The 18483-nt window shown below is 43.2% G+C and overlaps 1 protein-coding gene across 3 annotated transcripts in view; it reads left to right on the top strand.

Annotated features, from left to right (window-relative positions):
* The window catches only part of MYO1B (myosin IB), a 182526-nt gene that overhangs the window by 18164 nt on the left and 145879 nt on the right, over positions 1–18483 (top strand). For all 3 annotated transcript variants that reach the window (XM_067741166.1, XM_067741168.1, XM_067741167.1), the window contains exon 2: positions 13747–13890. In XM_067741166.1, coding sequence (XP_067597267.1) covers positions 13756–13890 — 135 coding nt within the window. In that variant the 5' untranslated portion in view covers positions 13747–13755. The remainder of the gene's footprint in view (positions 1–13746; positions 13891–18483) is intronic.

Below are 18483 nucleotides of genomic sequence, written 5' to 3'. Positions count from 1 at the left end.
ATGGAAAAATTATGGTGCTTTAAATTCCAAATGAGAAAAACTAGAAAAAAATTAACCGAGAAAATACTTCCAAATTCGAATCTGATTGCTGATTTTAATCAACTTAGGTGAAGTAACCCACTGCAATTTCGCTATTTTTTCTAAAAATTCTTTTTCAGTGACAAAGTTGTTATGCCTTCTCAATTTACATTATCAGTGTCATTTTGGTAACATCTTAGCTATTTTTGTTTGATCGATTCTGAACTAATAAACATTCATGAAGCCCTAACGTAAATATATAAACATCTCTCTCTTTGATTACGTAGTGTATTAGACTTTATTTTAGTGGATAACTGCCTGAGGAAGCTTCTGAATTTTTATTATTCCAAAAATACTTTTTCTTAACCACAAGCACAGAGGCATTACTGAAGATGTACTGTTGAGTGACGCACATTTTTCTTTTACTGTATAGGTTTCTTTTTTAAAAATTTTATTGGAGTATAGTTGATTTTATATAGGTTTTTAAATTTGTAATTTGAGATCCCTTTTTGCTTTCTTAACTAGATGCATTTGTTAAAAAAGCCAGTGCCATTTTGCAGCTAACCATGTAGTTGTAAACAGAGAGAGAACACATTCACGTGTACCTTGATGCCCTTGCTCATGGTGATGCTGTTGATCTTGTGCATTTCCTTCTGTGCTGTGTATGGTTAGACCCTTAATACATTCTTTTTGCTGGTGAGGTCAGAATAAAGAGAGCTGCTTTCTTTTACCTCTGTGTAGATGTCACTGGGAAAGTTTCTTGTGGACTGGCATTTTTGGTTTTTAACATTCTTTGTAACCAGACCCAGGAGGCTTGTGCACCCCAAAATGAAGGAAGTCAGTCTCTCCAGAGTTGAGTTTTTTTTTGGTTGAATCAGTAATGATGGAAGCTGGGACAGGATCTTAGGAGATGATGTATCCGACCCCTTTGTGGGGAAACTGAGGCTCAGAGTTGGCAGTGTGCCTAGGATCACACTGTGCGCTAGCTGCAGACCTGAGTCTGCAATATGGCACTTGTGGGTTTTTTTCTGGAGCCACTGTGGTGGTCATTCCAACCTCTGGTCTGTTGCAAAATGCAACAGCTGACATTTCCCGGAGAGATAACTTGCTTCCTTACCCCAAAGAGTGCACTAAATTCAATATATTTCCCTCCATTGTCACTGAAAAGAGCCTGAATGACTGAAGGGTACCTTTTTAAAAGAAGGTCGTTTTGCTCTGGTGTACCCCAGGCTATTTTATGTGAGAGTCTTTGTTCAGCCAGATGTCTTCAAAAATTGATTTATAGGGACCCCCAAACTGATGGCTACAAGAAAGCCTACTTGGGTGGCTCCTAGGTGCAATTCACTGTACTTTGAATTATAAGGGAACATCTTGAGTGCTCGGATGGTCTGATCAAGTATGAAGAGAGCAGAAAGAATCACTGTACAAGCGATGTGAGCAGGGGGAGGGGGCAAGGACAGGAGGACTTGGGTGAGCGTATTAGCGTGTGGGACTCAACTGGGACCCTCTGATTAACAAGCCAATTCATCTGGAAGGAAACTTGATTTTCCCCAGGTGACTGTATTCTATTTAATGACCACTGGTGGTATTTGGGATCCGCACACCGGCCAGGAACCAGTCAGAGCTGTCAGGTGTGCCAGTTACATGTGAGCTGTTTTACGTTCACCTAGGGGTTCCAGGGTGTCAGGTTTGCCAAACTAAACACGTTTTTATTATTGGAATATTTTTGAATCCGCATGAGGGAACAAATTGAGAGGACTGTGGGTTATAATTAGCACATCCCAGTGCAGCTGAGTTTGTGTTTCTGGCTATAACAGTGGTTTAGAGTTTTTGGCTACTGTGTCCCACAGGAACTCATAGGCCTTTTCAGACGTTAGCTCATGAGTTCTCGTAACATCCAGTACAGGACAGCATGACCATAGGTTCCCCCTAAAGCCAGGATGGCTTGCCCTACATTCTTGACCTTCTAGGATTTTGGCTGGTGAGGGTACCATGCTTGGGGAGCAGGTGGAGAGGGAGGGCTGGGGGTGGCTTTCAGACCCAGTCTTGGGGGTCGGTGTCATTCTCTGAAGTCTCCCTGCCCTTCAGCAGTTGTTCCTGCCATGACTCTGCACAGCTTCCTCCAGGAAGTGACGGTGGGGACAGTGATGTTGGCTGCGTTCCTCCTCCGGGTACTGAACTCCATGGGGTGTCTATTTCAAATGAGGCAGTGCTTGAGGTTATTTGCATGGACACACCTGCCAGAAGACAGCAGGGCAAGAGTAGGGGAGCTCTTCAGGATCAGGAGAAATGGGCATTGCGAAGGGAGGGAGCTAACATCTGGTGAGAGCCTCTCGGGAGTCAGGCTTTGCTTTCTTGAAAGAGAAAGTGGGGCTTCCCTGGTGGCGCAGTGGTTGAGAGTCCGCCTGCCGATGAAGGGGACGCGGGTTCGTGCCCCGGCCTGGGAGGATCCCACATGCCGCGGAGCGGCTGGGCCCGTGAGCCATGGCCGCTGAGCCTGCGCGTCCGGAGCCTGTTGCTCCGCAACGAGAGAGGCCACAACAGTGAGAGGCCCGCGTACCGCAAAAAAAAAAAAAAAAAAAAAAAAAAAGAGAAAGTGGAGTGGATGTTGTCATCCCTGAATTTTTAGATCAGAAACTTGAATTCCATAGATGAATTCCCTTGGATTCGAGCTTGGGTCAGTGATTCAAAGCCTGTGCTGTTCCATGTTGGGGTGGATCAAAAGGGAATTCTCAGTCCTGGAAAATTCTTGCAGCTAAACGTGTAGAAAGTTACTCTTTCCCAAGTAAAGCTTCTCTTTAAAAACTGTGGAATATTCTGACCTTTGGTGACTTAGGAATTCGATTGAAGGGTGTGTGTAATATTAATATAGTAAGTGTGAAAGCCTACTGTCAGAACAGATAGGAGAGCTTCCTCACCCTGGCTCTTCCAGAAACCAGATGTGCAACATCTGCTGGGTCCATTTCTGTCTCTTAAAAGAAGGTTTTGCCTGGGATCCTAAGAAATTTTGCTCATACATCAGAAGAGATAGTTTGTAGTAATCCAAAACCTTCAGTGTTGTCATGGCAGCCAGTTATTTTTGACTCAAAAATCTTTCCAATTAGTCTAGATAATACATTTTTCATTTCCACTGTTAGAAAAAAACTTTTTTTTAACCTGTCACTTTATGAACTGTAAAGTTCTATCTAGATGCTATCTTTCAAATCCTTAATAACTGGACTGTGCCCGGGGTTGAGGGGAGCCCAGCTCCTGGTTGATGGCTTTGGTTGATATGGCTAGCCTTTCTCTACCCAGACAGAAACGAACCTTGCCCCTGACACTGAGTGGTCCTGGCCCGTCTCTGCCTATTCAGAGGAACCCTCTGGGGTGTGAACTCTTAGGTACCCAGAATGTTGCATTAATTGCCTTTCCCATTCACAGAGCTTTTTAAGATTTGAGTCTGACTTTATGGCTTAGGGGCTTCCGTATGCTTTTAGCTGTTTATTTTCATTCCCAGTTCAAATCTGTTCCATTGTATCATTGCCTGATAATTTAATGTCCTTTGTGTTACCCATAGTTTGAACTTAAGACAATAGTTATTGTATGGAAACTGCCCAGTAGTTGGGCCTGTTTTTCCCTAAATCCAAGATTGTAACAAAAGCCCTCCTACTAGCAATCTATTATATATTCTTAACAAAAAGCTTTAGAGAAAAGTGGGTAAAACCTCAGTATGTAGTGGTGGAACACAAGATTGGAAAATCAGATAACTATGTGAAGTAAATGCCATGAATCGATATACCCTGTCTAAGCTTCTCTAAGGAAGTGTGTTGATAGGAGTGAGAATTGGCATCCCCTCTGCCTTTTCGCAAAAGCATGTCACGGCCCACTTTCTCAATCTCTGGGGAGCCCTGCAAAGCACCCCGAGTGGTTCTGTGTGGCCCACTAACCCCTGCTCCTTTGAGAACCATGCTGCTTGAGTAAATTGTCCTAAAGGATGCAATTTTCATTCCGCTTGCCCTTAGCTTCGTAAATACCGAGAAAGTGTCTCGCCGTTCGGTTTCTAACCCGAGTCTCTCATGATCTTTCCCGTTCTTGGGGAACCATGCAAGGCTGTCTGACGGGAAGGGGAGAGATGATGGAAACAGCCCTGGAAGGAAGAGCGCGCGGTGTCCCTCTCACACGCATCATCTACCTGCTCCGCACCCCAGTGCCCTGTGAGCCAGCCCCCTCGGCCAGGCAGCGGGGTCTTCGCACATGGGGAGCTCAGGCCTTCTCCAGGGGCCGGGGGAGACCAGCAGGCTAACAGCTGTGCTGGAGGAGTAGGGCTTGTTCAGAGCGTGCTGCCTATGGGGCAGCGCTGCTGACACTGGTTGAAGTCGGGGGATTTATTTAAGACAAGCAGCTCAGCTGAACCACTGTCAGGATCTAAAGCAGCTTTTCTGTCTGTCCCAGGTGGTCCTTCTTGTGAGGTTTGCCTTAGGGGGCAGGGGAACTTGGTTGGGGAGAGATGAGACGGAGGAGGAGGATGTCTGGAGTCCGGCTGTGGAGTCATGTCATCTCTGATAAGGAATTTTTTTTATTGAGGTAAAACATACATAATGTAACACTGACCGTTTTAACCTTTTTAAGTGTGCAGTTCAGTGGCATTAAGTACATTCGCATTATTGTGCAACCATGTACCTGTTAAACAGCAACTTCCCGTTCCCTCCTCCCTCAGCCCCTGGTAACCACCATGCTAGTTTCTGTCTTCATGAATGTGACTGCTCTAGGACCTCATATAAGTGGAGTCATACAGTACTTGTCCTTTTGTGACTGGCTTCAGTTAGCATTATGTCCTTAAGTTTCATCTGTGCTGTAGCACGCGTCAGAATTTGCTTCTTTTCTTAAGGCTGAATAATATTCTGTTGTATATATATGTCACATTTTGTTTTGTGAATAATGCTGCTTTGAATGTGGGTGTTTGAGTCTCTCCTTTCATACCCTACAGTAGAATTGCTGGGTCTTATGGCAGTTCTCCATTTCATCTTTTTGAGCATCTGCTAAGGCATTTGAATATTAGCTTAAAGACACTGGAGAGTTATTGAAGGATTTAAAGCAGGACTTACCTGATCAGACTGTGATTTAGAAAGGCGACTTCGGTGGTGTGGCCCATGGATGGGGGAAGGAGAGGGCTGGCAGAGGCTGTCGGGGAGACCACTTAGGAGATGTTGCCTTCAGCGTGAGAAATAATGAAGGCTGAGCTGGGGCAGTCACAGTGGGGAAAGGCGGGGAAGGGATGGAGTGGGAGTGATTAAGCTGATATAATCAAGGAGATAGGTTGGCTGTGAGGGAAGGAAGAGACAGGGAGAGGCCAAGGATGGGAATCTGAATCAGTTGTGGCTGTGGAATTTAGGGGGAGTGGAAGGGTTTTGTTTTGCTTTTGTTTTCTTGTATCTTGGTGTGTGATGATACAAGAGACAAATTTTGGATGTATTGTGTACATATTTGTGTGCCGAGATGTTAGACACAGCCAAGTGATAGAGATGATTGGTGGGCGGGCTGTTGATAATGTGGGTTGCTGATTTGGGGGAGGGGGAAAAGCTAAAGCACAAGGGGGCAGATGGCCATGCAGTTTGGCTGAATTTAAAAGTGTTGGGGATATCATTGGTGCAGCTCCATGGTTTCATAGCTCCTGTGGATCTATTTCACATTCCTACCTGAGGCAGAAATATTGATATATATGAAAATTTATAACACCATAAACGATGGCCAATTCATTGGTTATAAAAATCAGGTTTTGGGACTTCGCTGGTGGCACAGTGGTTAAGAATCCACCTGCCAATCCAGGGGACACGGGTTCGATTCCTGGTACTGGAAGATCCCACGTGCCTGCGGAACAACTAAGCCCATGTGCCACAGCTACTGAGCCTGCGCTCTAGAGCCTGTGAGCCACAACTACTGAGCCCGTGTGCCACAACTACTGAAGCTCGCACGCCTAGCGCCTGTGCTCCGCAACAAGAGAAGCCACCGCAATGAGAAGCTCGCGCACCGCAACGAAGAGTAGCCTCCGCTCGCCGCGACTAGAGAAAGCCCGTGCGCAGCAACAAAGACCCAACACAGCCAAAAATAAATTAATTAATTAAAAAAAAATCTGGTTTTGTAAGGATTCTGATGAATCCAAAAGGATTTAAACTAAAGCATGAGAGTGTTGGATTTGTCTTATATTCTTTTTGCTCATCTACATTTTCTGATTCTTTTTTCTGTAGTGAACATGTATTGCTCTTAAGCATTAAAAGGGTCATTTGAAGTTTCAGAAGTGGCCTATTCTCTTGTCTTAACCCTTTTACTGGACTGTGAGCTCCTGGGGGTGTATAAGAGGAGGAAGTACCATGATTTTTCACAGTGTGTCCCTAGCACTTAACACAATGCCAGGGACCAACAGGGCTCAATACTGTAAATGGTGGTTGAACTGAGTTGAATGGAAATTTAATCAAACTTTTCTCAGAGATGAGATTCCATGCTATTCTGAAAGATCTGGAAATTCCAGTGTTTCTCAGTCACTTAGCCCATTGCATTAGGTACGGAACCGGAACCGCGTCCTGTAGACTTGGTCCCTCTTTTACCTTTGTCTTGCCATCAGGATTTGCTGAGTCTTATTTTGTTCATGAAGTCTTGCCACATTGGCCTTGTTTTCTTACTTAAATGTGTTTCTCATGTTATTCTTAAAAGCATTAGCAATGTCTTTGGGAGCCAAATAGCTCAATTCTGTTTCCTGTCCTTTGTTGATAGTAATATGTTTTTAGAGGAATGGATCAAAGCGGCTTGAAGCCGCAGTCATTATTTTGCCTTCTGGTCTGCTTTGACAGAACCAAGCAACCAAGGATGGCAGCTGTGAGAATGTGCCCTTATTGAATGAATCAGTTGTCAACTGTAAATTTGCATACTTGTTCTCCTTTTGTGTTTCTGTGAATGCCTGCCATATGCCAGAGGCTGTGCACTGTGCCTTTGGGGAGAGAAAGATGAATAAGGGTGACTCTGGACACCAAGGAGCTGATTCTCCAGAAAAGGGTCTAGGATGCATACATGACCACCCTACAAGCAGGTTAATGAGGGGAACTCGAGTCAAATAAGAACAATTGTTACTATGCTAAGCAGACACCCTGAAGGTGCTGCCTCTGATGTGTATTATTGATGACATTATAATAGACGTGTTTCAACTGTCCCCATTTACAATTACCAAAGCAGTAGATAATCTCCTTTCATTAAGTTTTCCTGCAAGTGGCTTTTATGGCTTTGCTTTAAAATTTCCTTCAGATTTATTTATTTAATTAATTTATTATTTATTTTATTTATTTATTTTTTTGGTGGCACCGTGAGGCTTGTGGGATCTTAGTTCCCTGACCAGGGATTGAACTCAGACCCACGGCAGTCAAAGCACCGAGTCCTAACCACTGGACCTCCAGGGAATTCTCATTATTTTTTATTATTATTATTATTGTTATTATATATATATTTTTTGCAGTACGCGGGCCTCTCACTGTTGCGGCCTCTCCCGTTGCGGAGCACAGGCTCTGGACGCGCAGGCTCAGCGGCCATGGCTCATGGGCCCAGCCGCTCCGCGGCATGTGGGATCCTCCCGGACCGGGGCACGAACCCGTGTCCCCTGCATCGGCAGGCGGACTCCCAACCACTGTGCCACCAGGGAAGCCCTATTATTTTTTTAAATTGAAGTATAGTTGATTTACAATGTTATGTTAGTTTCTGGTGTACAGCAAAGTGATTCAGTTTTTTTTATATATATATATTCTTTTTCATATTCTTTTCCATTACGGTTTATTACAGGACATTGAATATAATTTCCTGTGCTATACAGTAAGACCTTGTTGTTTATCTTTTTTATGTAATAGTTTGTAGCCCAGAGTTTCTTCAAATTTAAAATTATGTTCATGACTTAATGTTAATCCCTGTTAACCATTGCACCCTGAGCTCTGATTTGTGAGTGTTCTTTCAAACTCTATAGTAAAACTCTTTCAACTTAAAAATACACATCGTTTCTCATCTGTGGCACTCTGAGACCTTCGAATAACATGGGAGACCACCAGATGCTATATTTCAACTTAAACTGCATCTCTTCTTAGTCATTATTAAATTATCAATTACTTTGCAACAGCTTTTCAGTGTTGCTGCTTTGATATCAATCGTAGAATGGCCATGGCCTTCATAAGGTTGTGCCATGAAGTTTGGCCATGTCTGTGTAGGGCTGTTGGCTTGGGGAATGCTGGTCTTGACATTCCGAGCATAGATGACGTTAACATGGTAGGTGGCTGGTCATTTAAGGTTGGGACTGAATAGACTACTCATATTTAAATGTTAGGTTACAGATGGCATTTTAAGATGCTCTAGGATGTTTATGTTTCATTCTCTTTCGGATTTTGAGGAATTTTTGAAATGATGCTTTCAATACTTTAAATGGTATTTTTATACTGCAAAAGATGCCAGTAAGTGAATTGGTGTACACTGAAATATAGGTAGTAATTTTGGAAGTTTTTGAGATGAGAGTCGGTGGGGGAAGGAGTGGTTGTGATCATATATTTTGTTTTTCTTGGATGGACAAACAGATGGAAAGAGCTGGGGCAGCCATGGAGTCACCGGGTATCAGTTGATGTGCTTGGTGGTTGGGCTAAATCAGCACTCTTAGGTAGAGGCCCCACTTCCAGGCTCCTCTGTGTTTCCTCGGAGGGCTCCGCCAGTGGTTGTATTTTGTAGATGGCTTTCACCAAGGTTGGAAGAAAAAGATGAGGTACCTGTAATATTGAAGATGTAACCGTGGTTTAAAATTATATGTTGGGCACAGTACTTAGTGTTCATGTCGATTAGGGATCTTGGTTGCTTGCAATGCAGGAACGATGTAGAGACTCACAGAATTGCAGAGGTTGGAGGACCAGGAAGGATACGGGCTTAGAAGCTAGGCAGGAACTTAAGAGAGACTGGAGGGCTGGGCGGCAGGATCCGTAGCAGAAACCATGGCACAGGAACCACCTGGTTTCATGATGCTGCTGTTGCTGCAGTGAATAATGAGTGTAACCACCAGCTGTCATCATGACCTGGGACTCCAAGTCACAGGAGGATGTCATTGGCTGTATATAAGCCACGTTCCTTGGGGTAGAGAGAGAGCAGATCTGTCTCCTTTGAATTCTGTAATGGGAACTGGGTATTGCTTCTCACTAGATTACTTGTCGCAAGGTAACTGGGCCCCCTGAAAGGGAGATTGGGTGCAAATAGGAATAGGATTGTATACTGGATGGTGTCCCCTTTAAAATAAAAGACCAATGTTTACTATGCTCCCCCTTTGGCTGCCCAACATTCACATAAGCCTTTCTTTCCATACTTAGGCTTACGAAAATAAAATGCCCCAGCCAACATAATGCACCTCTTCCCTGTATGGCTGAAAACAGAGCCACCCCCTCCCCAGAGGTTCTCAAGAAAACCTCCTCTGTCCATTGTCTTCTGTGGCCCCATCTAAGTGGAGCATTGGGGATGATGACTTTGTCATGCTTTAGCAGTTGTTTTTTGTTTTACGAGTTGGAGGTCTTGGGGTTGATTGTCTTAAGAGTCAAGCCACTTGTAAGTCACTGTCAGCCGTACTTCTTTGCAGTGTAGATCCCTTATAAACGTTGTTGGCTTTCGAGGTTTATCTGCTTCCACGGACTAATAACTAAAACCAGATATACTACCAACCCCTCAGGTTTTGAACCTAGAACTTGGTCTGAGAACTTGTCTCTGGGCGATTGGACCTGGCCTTGTTGCTCTGCCGAGTGCCTTAGCTCTTGGTTAATGGAATCCACCTGGGAACAGTTAAGAAGCTTAAGAAGCAGTAGAGCAGGTGATACCTCCCCTGTACTGCATCTTCATGGTGGGAGTGCTATCCCTTTTTCAGGCTGTAGAGATGAAACAGTTGGTGCTTGGGATAGAGGACTTCTCCTCTATGTCCCCTGCCCCCAGGCAGAATGACTCAACTTAGTAGCGTCATATGTTCTCCTCTCTGGCTTTCAGACAGACCAGTTTCACAGCAAGCATGTCTTTTTCTTGTAGATCCTTAAGAAGTAGCCAACACATACTCTGGCATCTTTTTTTTTTTCCCCTCGAATTCTTGAAAGTTGCAGGCACGGGTCCATGTCATAAGGCACAACAGGCCGTGGTTTAATCAGCTGTGTCTCTATTAAGTATCAAAGGTGATCTTGCCAGTCTAAGATAGTAAGTAGGTCCTCATGCCTCCACTCAGTGTCCTTGGCTCAGCCAGTCCGCGCTCTTCAGTGTGTTACTGACGCACTCCATTTCCTCATGCCAGCTTCTTTTATTGGGTAAGATGCTTTCTGTGGCAAATAACAGAAAATCCAACTCAAACAGTTTAAATAATAAAGAGAATTAATTGGCTTCTGTGACCGACAACTTGAGAGCTGTGGGATGGGCTTCAGGTGTAATTTGATCCAGAGGTTTGTGATGTTATCAGGTTATTTTCTTTCCCTGCCCTCCTCCTTGTATTGTTTTCCTCCTCAGACTAGGCCCCTCATGAAAGCAGACATGGTCACAGAAGTTCCAAGTATCACATCTGTAAATCATGCCACCCAGAGGTAGATGGAACGAACCTTTGTCCTCATATTCCAAGCCAAAGCCTCAGGCTCAGTTCTATGACCAGCCCTGAATCAATTACAGCGTCCGGGAGGTGGAAATGTGTTGATTGCCTCAGTGTGGATCGCTCGCTACATTCCCGGAGCATGGGATAAAATTGGCTTGCCTGGAACAATGTGGTTTCCCCTGTGGGTCTTGGGAAGGGTGCAGGTGGACATCTGTGTGTCAAACAAAAAGTATCCTTAGTGCTCTATGTACGTTCCCATATGAATTCTTCTGATAGTTTATGGAAACCTTGAGTTAGCAAGTGATTCTGAAATTTGTTCCTGTAGTCAGCGTTGCTCTTTCAGAGAAAAAACAAATCAGTTTCTTTTGGCTGAACGAACTATTCCGACTAATTTCGTTGAGATGTCGAAGTGAACCAACCAGGCCTGGAGATGGTCGTCATGGTAAGGGAAATCAGTCCATGTGTGCGAAGATAGGAAGTATCTCTGTGTCATTTTCTCAGTGTCCCAGTTTCACCAGGAGAATGAAAATGAGGGGGAGGATGTCACTGTTTCCTCCCCCCTAAGTGCCTAGGTGCTAAAAAAGTTAAATGATAGGAAACAAAACTGCTGGCATGACTAAGTGGATGTTGCTATTACCTTTTCAGTTGGTTTACTTTATTGCTGTATTTTGATTTGCAAAAGTTGTATTTTCAGAGTTTTTCACTTTTACCCACTGCCTGTAACTCAGCATTTGTTTTGCTCTCTTCCGCCCTTCAGATTATAAAGTTGGGATAGAAGTGTAAAAATTAGAACCCATACTCTTGCTTGAAACTTGTATTTGAAGAAATGGTGAAACAGGTTTAATTACAGAGAAAGACTGGCTGCTTAATTACTGTTACCTGCAGCTGTTTCCATAAGTAGACTTTATTATATACAGGAATCTACCCCAGGGCAAAGAGTTCCCATTCTGCCTCTTTGCTTAATTTAAATTGCTGGTTTGCGGTGGTTATTTTTGAAACTCTTCTCAGGTTGACTTCCCCCTTAATCCCTAAGCCTTCTTCCCTCATCTGCCAAATTGTATGTAATGCATCGCAGCTAGAGTGCTTTTGGCATTTCTCGAGTCTGAGAACTTGAAATTTGATTTAAATGTTAATTTATTGTGACAAAGGTTGGGTACTCATGTTCCTATTCCTGTACAAGTCTTTCCACGGACTTGGCATGGGCCCAGCTGTCTCCCTGGCTTCTGCTGCATCTCTAGAGAGTGGCAAGTACCCCTCCCTCCACCTGGTTTATTTTGAAAGATCTGGCCTAGTTCAAAGTGCGTGAAACCGTTCTTGGTACGACTATTGTTGGGTTTTAGCGATACCTGGGGCTATTTATTCCAGGTGTACTTGGTATGAAATTTAAAAAGACATTAACAAAAAGTTAACCCTGTTTTTCTTCTTTTGAGTATTAAATACTTCTTTATTGGTTGCTTTCGTTTATGAGAGAATCTTGCTGCTGCTTCTTGGTTTCAGTTTTTTGGCTTTTCAGTGCACACTTGAAAAAAAATTCTTTTTTTAATGGGTCAGAAATAAAGAATGTGTTTGGATTCATAGAAATCATTAATAATTAATAATAAAGAATTATGTCATTCCCGGTCTTTCCCAGTTCTCTTTAAAATAGCCCAACTAAATGTAGTTTCTTTTGCCTCTAAGAGACCTACTAGATGTTCTAGACTAGAATAGAGTACATTTATTTAAATTGCTAAGCCTTAAGCAAGAAGACTGACCTTTATAAGATATAGGATGCTTGAGTGACTCCTTCATGGAAAGAATCAAATGTACTCCCCTCTCAGTATTAGGGGCATGAATATATGTGAACATTGATTAGTATCCTGAAATATTATTTAGTGTTAGTATCCTGAAGTTAAACAAAATTGACCTCTGCATTGGAAGTATTTAGAGGGAATGGCCCAGATGAATTTAGTTCTACATCCTGATGATATTAGAGAAAGCAGCATAACACACACACACACACACACACACACACACACACCTCGCCACACCACACACACTCTCCTAAATTCAGATAGTACTCTTGACAGTGATCAGATTTGAAGTCTTGGGCATTTAACCTTCTGCTCTTGGGTGGCACCGCGCACTTTAGAGTGGGAGTCCAGTGCTGCCTTTGCAGCGTGCCTGTGTTTTCCACTTGGTAGGCTTTCACGTTGAGCTAAAAGGAAACTAGTATTTCTGGTCTATTCGTTGCATGTTAATTCAGTTTTGCTGTTCTAGCGGTGTGTCTGTTGGAATGAGCGTTGAGAATATTGAGGTCACTCTTGGCAGGTTATATCATATAGGCAACCTTTGATTTTCAAGTGGGGTGTATCATTTTCTTTATAAGTCAGCGTTGACTCCTGGAATGAAATTTCTCCCCATAGATGTAGTGTTATAAGTGGTGATTTAAGTTCTTTTAGCACAAAATGTAACACACTCCTAATTAACCATAAGCAGGATTTCTTAATCTCCCTGAGCTTCCTTATCTTAAAATGGGGATAATGATAACAACCTACCTCATAGAGTTGTGAGGATTAAATTAATTAATGCATGGAAAGTTCTTGATACAGCATCTGATATGTGACAAAAGTACTCAGTAAATGTTAGCATCATTTTTTAAACATTTCCTGGGAAATGGCATTCTGCATTTCATCATGGAATACTGGGGGATGCCGTCTTCGGGCAGCAGGTTCCTGTGGGTTCAAGTCTGACATTGGTAGGCAAGGGCTAGTGGAAAGGGGTGGGTTGGGTTCTCTTGCTAGAGCTTTGCAACTTCTGGTTGGGGAGAGGAGATGGTCTACAGAAGAAAACGGTGACCCTGGCTTCCTAGTGGCTCTTTCTGTAGATGGACTTTGCTTGGGTTGATGACTGGGAGGGAGGTTTGTTTGTGGCAGCAGGTTGGCAAGTGGGGCTTCTAGCAGCTTGGCAGTGACTGCAGCTTCCGCAGAGGCTTCTGACGTAGGTTTTGGGGGCAGGGGCGGGGGCGGGTTACGACATTGATGAGGCAGGTGAGGGCCATTTGGAACTAGCAGTGTTTCATTTCTCCATTGGTGCTAAGAACCCATCTGAAATTATCTTGCTCATTTATATTGTCCCCCTTTCCCTCTTTCTTACAGCAAGAGACTATGGCCAAAATGGAGGTGAAAACGTCACTTCTGGACAATATGATTGGAGTTGGAGATATGGTTCTTTTAGAACCTCTCAATGAGGAGACCGTCATCAACAACCTCAAGAAACGGTTTGATCACAATGAGATATATGTGAGTGTGCACTGGAGGTCGTCTGGGGGGTTTAGACTTTGCATTTTGTGGCACAGACCTGGCTTTTCTTCCTTAGACTCTTCTCTCTTTTTTCTGTTTGTTTACTGGAGTCCAGAGGTATTTGTTTATACCCTCAGGAAGAGTTTTGGGTTTGCTCATTTGGCACGTGAGTAATATCGCATTAGAGTCGAGTGAGTCTGCTTTCCACACGGTGTTTGTAGAGGGCTGACTGTGCAGAGTGTTGCCCTGGATGTCGGGGGTGTTCTAAAACAAGTGGAAGACTTAGTTCTGCCCTCGGAGGAACATGTATTCAGGAGGAAGTTTGAAATCCACAGGCGGCTTCTTGGATACCTTCGTAAGATTAGCAGCCTGACCTTTGAGAAGCTACTCATTAAGATGCAAGGCAGTGAACCGTCAAAAAAGACATAAACCTTCTTAACATTTGTAGTTAGTAGAGACAGGAGCAAATTACCAGATACGAATATGTGTTTGGTCCCTGGAGATTTGGGAATAGTCATGTCCTGCTATACAAAAGTATCATGTCAGACACAAAAATGAAAACATATAAATATATACAGTAATAGAAATTTTATGTTGTAAAAATTCTTTATAAAGGATTTCATAGTGTTACTCTATTAAGTTTGTTAAATATATTTAAAACATGAGTCAAAAATGCTTTTATATATAGCTTTTCAGGAATTTGCATAAAGCACAGGAATTTGCATCTGTTCAGGTAGAGACATGTTAACTAAACCAAGGAGATGAAGATTCCCTGTACCAGCAGCTGAGAAGGAAGTGGATGGATGGTGTGGAAGTAGTTTTAATAGCTTCTGACTCGCTTCTGAGTTCTTTTCTCCCCATGTTGTAGTCTATCTGTGTCTAGATATGAATGGGATTATTGGGACCATGCTTCATGTTTTTCTGTCTATCAGTGTGGGGACAGGAGGAGGAAACATAAGTAAATAAAACGAGAGAATGTAACTGATTATAACTTTGTAGAACTAACATATTTTTAAAAATTATATGCGAAGCTGTATTTTATGTTGCCTATAGCTTTCCTTTCCAGATAGGTGATCATGTTTCAAGGATAATTTTGGATAATTAATTCTTTTTTTTAAAATTTATTTTATTTTTGGCTGCACTGGGTCTTTGTTGCTGCGTGCGGGCTTTTCTCTAGTTGAGGTGAGCGGGGCCTATTCTTCATTGCGGTGCATGGGCTTCTCATTGCGATGGCTTCTCTTGTTGCAGAGCACGGGCTCTAGATGCGCGGGCTCAGTAGTTGTGGCCCGCGGGCTCTAGAGTGCAGGCTCAGTAGCTGTGGCGCACGGGCTTAGTTCCGTGGCATGTGGGATCTTCCCAGACCAGGGCTCGAACCCGTGTCCCCTGCATTGGCAGGCGGATTCTTAACCACTGCTCCACCAGGGAAGCCCGGATAATTAATTTCTTGATGAAACAGGAGTCACCATCTGGGAACTGAACTTTCAGTCTTTCTTGATTTGATTGTTGGAGGTAGGGGGAGGTTGACAGTAACCTGAGATATATGGATACTGCTTTGGAATATTAATTTGGTAACTGGCTGCCAAACTAACTAAGAGGTGTAGTTATGTAAACTGCTGATTCAGATGGAAGAGGTATAAAACGCCATTGCTGTAGAGCAGGTGAGAGGTGTTGTTTGGTTTGGCAGTGAGGCCCCGTGTCACCTTTCCTCAAAGTGTAGCAGTTCAGTTTTCAGGTGGGAAAACATCATGGTTCTGCAGCTTTAATTGAAAATGTGGTCTGATAGCAAATAAAAGACAGACTTTAAACATTGGTCTTTGAGATGGAGATAGGAGGCATCAGATATATCCTAACCGACGTTGGCTGATCATTTTTCTTTCTGGCTCTAAGAGGCACAGTTCACTTTCAGCTGAATTGAGAATAGGATGGAGAGTAGAACATTACATGCATTCAAATACCTGATTTGTTGTGCCCACTAAAAATAAAAGAATCTCCTTTTTAACAAAATGTCAAGTGTTAACATTCATGAGTCTTTAGCAGACGAACTCTCTGGGTTTCAGCCTTACATGATTTTATTTTCTGACTGTTTTAGGAATGTTCTTTCTGGTATGAGACAAAAGCAGAAAATTGCTTTTTGCTTCCAGATATTCATATAATTAATGTTTTCCATGATACTTTGGGACTATTATTTCCATGAGATGTGTGCCTTCATTTTGTAACTTTAAACACATGTCATATTGGAGAATTGGGCATTCTCTATTTTAAGCAAAAAAGAAAAAAAAAACAGCTTATAGGGTAATGTGTGTAGTATGATCTTATTTTTTTTAATGGGGGTTTATGGATGTGTCCATATGTTTGTATATTTGTATGAACATAGAGAAAGCCATGCTAACTTTAGTACCATGCTAACTTTAGCATGGGTGGATTTAGGCATGCTAACTTTAGTGGGGTGGGTTGGGATATGGGGACGGGGAAGAGTTATTACTCTTTTAGACCTCAGTATTATAGGGCTTGTTAAGTCAAGTATGTATTGGTTTTGTAATTTTTTTTTTTTTTTTGCGGTACGTGGGCCTCTCACTCTTGTGGCCTCTCCCGTTGCGGAGCACAGGCTCTGGCCGCGCAGGCTCAGTGGCCATGGCTCACGGGCCCAGCCGCTCCGCGGCATGTGGGATCTTCCCGGACCGGGGCACGAACCCGTGTCCCCTGCATCGGCAGGTGGACTCTCAACCACTGCGCCACCAGGGAAGCCCTGGTTTTGTAATTTTTAAAAAATACTGTACGATAAATTTGATTACCCCACCTTACCCTGTGTAACCCCACATGATGTATATACTACCCTTGGGAGATCTGTTTCTGGCCCTTATTCTGATAAGCGTCCTGCTTTGCTTTTCTTCTTGGGTTGCTGAAAATTGTTCAGCTGATGCCAAAGGCCAAGTTAATGACATACAATATTTTACTATCTTGTATTTCACTTTGTTTTTTAATTCTTTCCCAGGAAGAGAAGGTACAGTTTTTAAAATTTTTTTATTATTTAGTCTCTGTTGTAGTCTCATAGCTTTACTTTATCCTATAAAATTGTGTGATGGTCTCGAGTGATCCGTCATGCAAACATACCGAACAGTCATTTGTATGTTCAGAAGCCGTGGTTGATAAGGGGGCCTGTGAACAGAGGGACGCTTGGCTCAGACTTTAGAACTCTGGCTGTACCCAGAGCTTTTGCAGCCTCTTGTGTGAGCCAGCTGTAGGTCAGGGGACCCTGTTCTTCCAACCTGCCCCCCACACCCCCGCTTTCACCACCATATCTAGAGGTAAGAAATATTCCCTGCCTTCACAGAGTTCTCACAAGATAAGAGTTACCAACTCTCTAGAGTATTTATAACCCCCAGTGATCCTCTGGATCTCCAGCCAGCTGAATCTGGAAGTGGAATCCCTGGTGATCCTGTCATACTAAACCGGAAGCTCTGGGTAGGCCAATGAGTCACACGTCCTCCTCAAACTACTGACTGTGGCCAGGTGACCAGAATGAGCTGAATGGCTTCAGAAAATGATGTCTGCTCCTAGGATTGGCGGAGGGTCAGTTTTCTCCAAAGTAGATGGGTTGTGTGTAAGTAGGTTGAATACTCTACTAAATATCTCTATCAGCGTGTGAGGAAGAGGGAAGGGCAGTGGATGCTGATGAGGCCCTCTGCTGTAACCCCGTCACAGGCTTGGTAGGGAATTCTATAGTGAAGTGGTTTTATTGGTGTTGCTACCATGCTGAAGGATATGTTCCATGAGAAGCATTTATGATTGGAATTCTAAGCTTCAGGTGCACCCAAAGGCATGCCTCTCAAGACTTTTCTCCTGGAGAACTCCTTATGGTAGAGAAGAGTAGGGACTTCCCTGGCGGTCCAGTGGTTAAGACGCCACGCTTCCATTGCAGGGGGCACAGGTTCAATCCTTGGTCAAGGAGCTAAGATCCCGTCTGCCGCATGGTGTGGCCAAAAAAAAAAAAAAAAAAAAACAGGAGAAGAGTAAAAAGGGCCCTGGGGTGGGTAGTTGAAGTCTGTCCACTTTGGGGAAATACTGTTGAAATCTTTGCTTCCAAAGTCATTCAAAGTTTTATTCTATTCTGTAATGCATATCATATGGTTTTGTTTTAATCTACTCTACTCTTTGCAACCCTTATTTGAATAAGAAGTATTTTTGGTGCTGACAAGTAGTTGTAGTTTGTTTTCTATCTGAATTGTCAGGTTGGGGATCATCTAGATATAAGAGGTCTGAATTAGTCCAATTTTAGGATCTTATGTTAGACTACTTGTAAGAGGACTGCTTTGAAAGTCTAGTAAAAATTGTCTTGATTTTTAGAAGTTGGTACTAGAATTAGGATCCCCATAAAAATAGGATCCAGTACTTCTACGAAAGATAGTAAAGTGCATGCTTCAGGATTATGTCTTCTTTGCTTTGAGTTGGGTTCACACACTTGTTTAAAAAGCCCAGAGTTGGTTCAACACCCTGTCTGTAGCCGGGCAGAGTCTCTAAATCTGAGACAGTTCCAGATGTTGACGTGGTCCTTGCGGGAAGGCTGTTCCATTGGAGATGGAGGTGGATCAGGTA

Source organism: Pseudorca crassidens, chromosome 6 (assembly GCF_039906515.1).
Source record: "Pseudorca crassidens isolate mPseCra1 chromosome 6, mPseCra1.hap1, whole genome shotgun sequence".
Lineage (NCBI taxonomy): Eukaryota > Metazoa > Chordata > Mammalia > Artiodactyla > Delphinidae > Pseudorca > Pseudorca crassidens.
The sequence above is the reverse complement of the archived record's forward strand: the minus strand, read 5'-3'. Positions and strand labels throughout refer to the sequence as shown.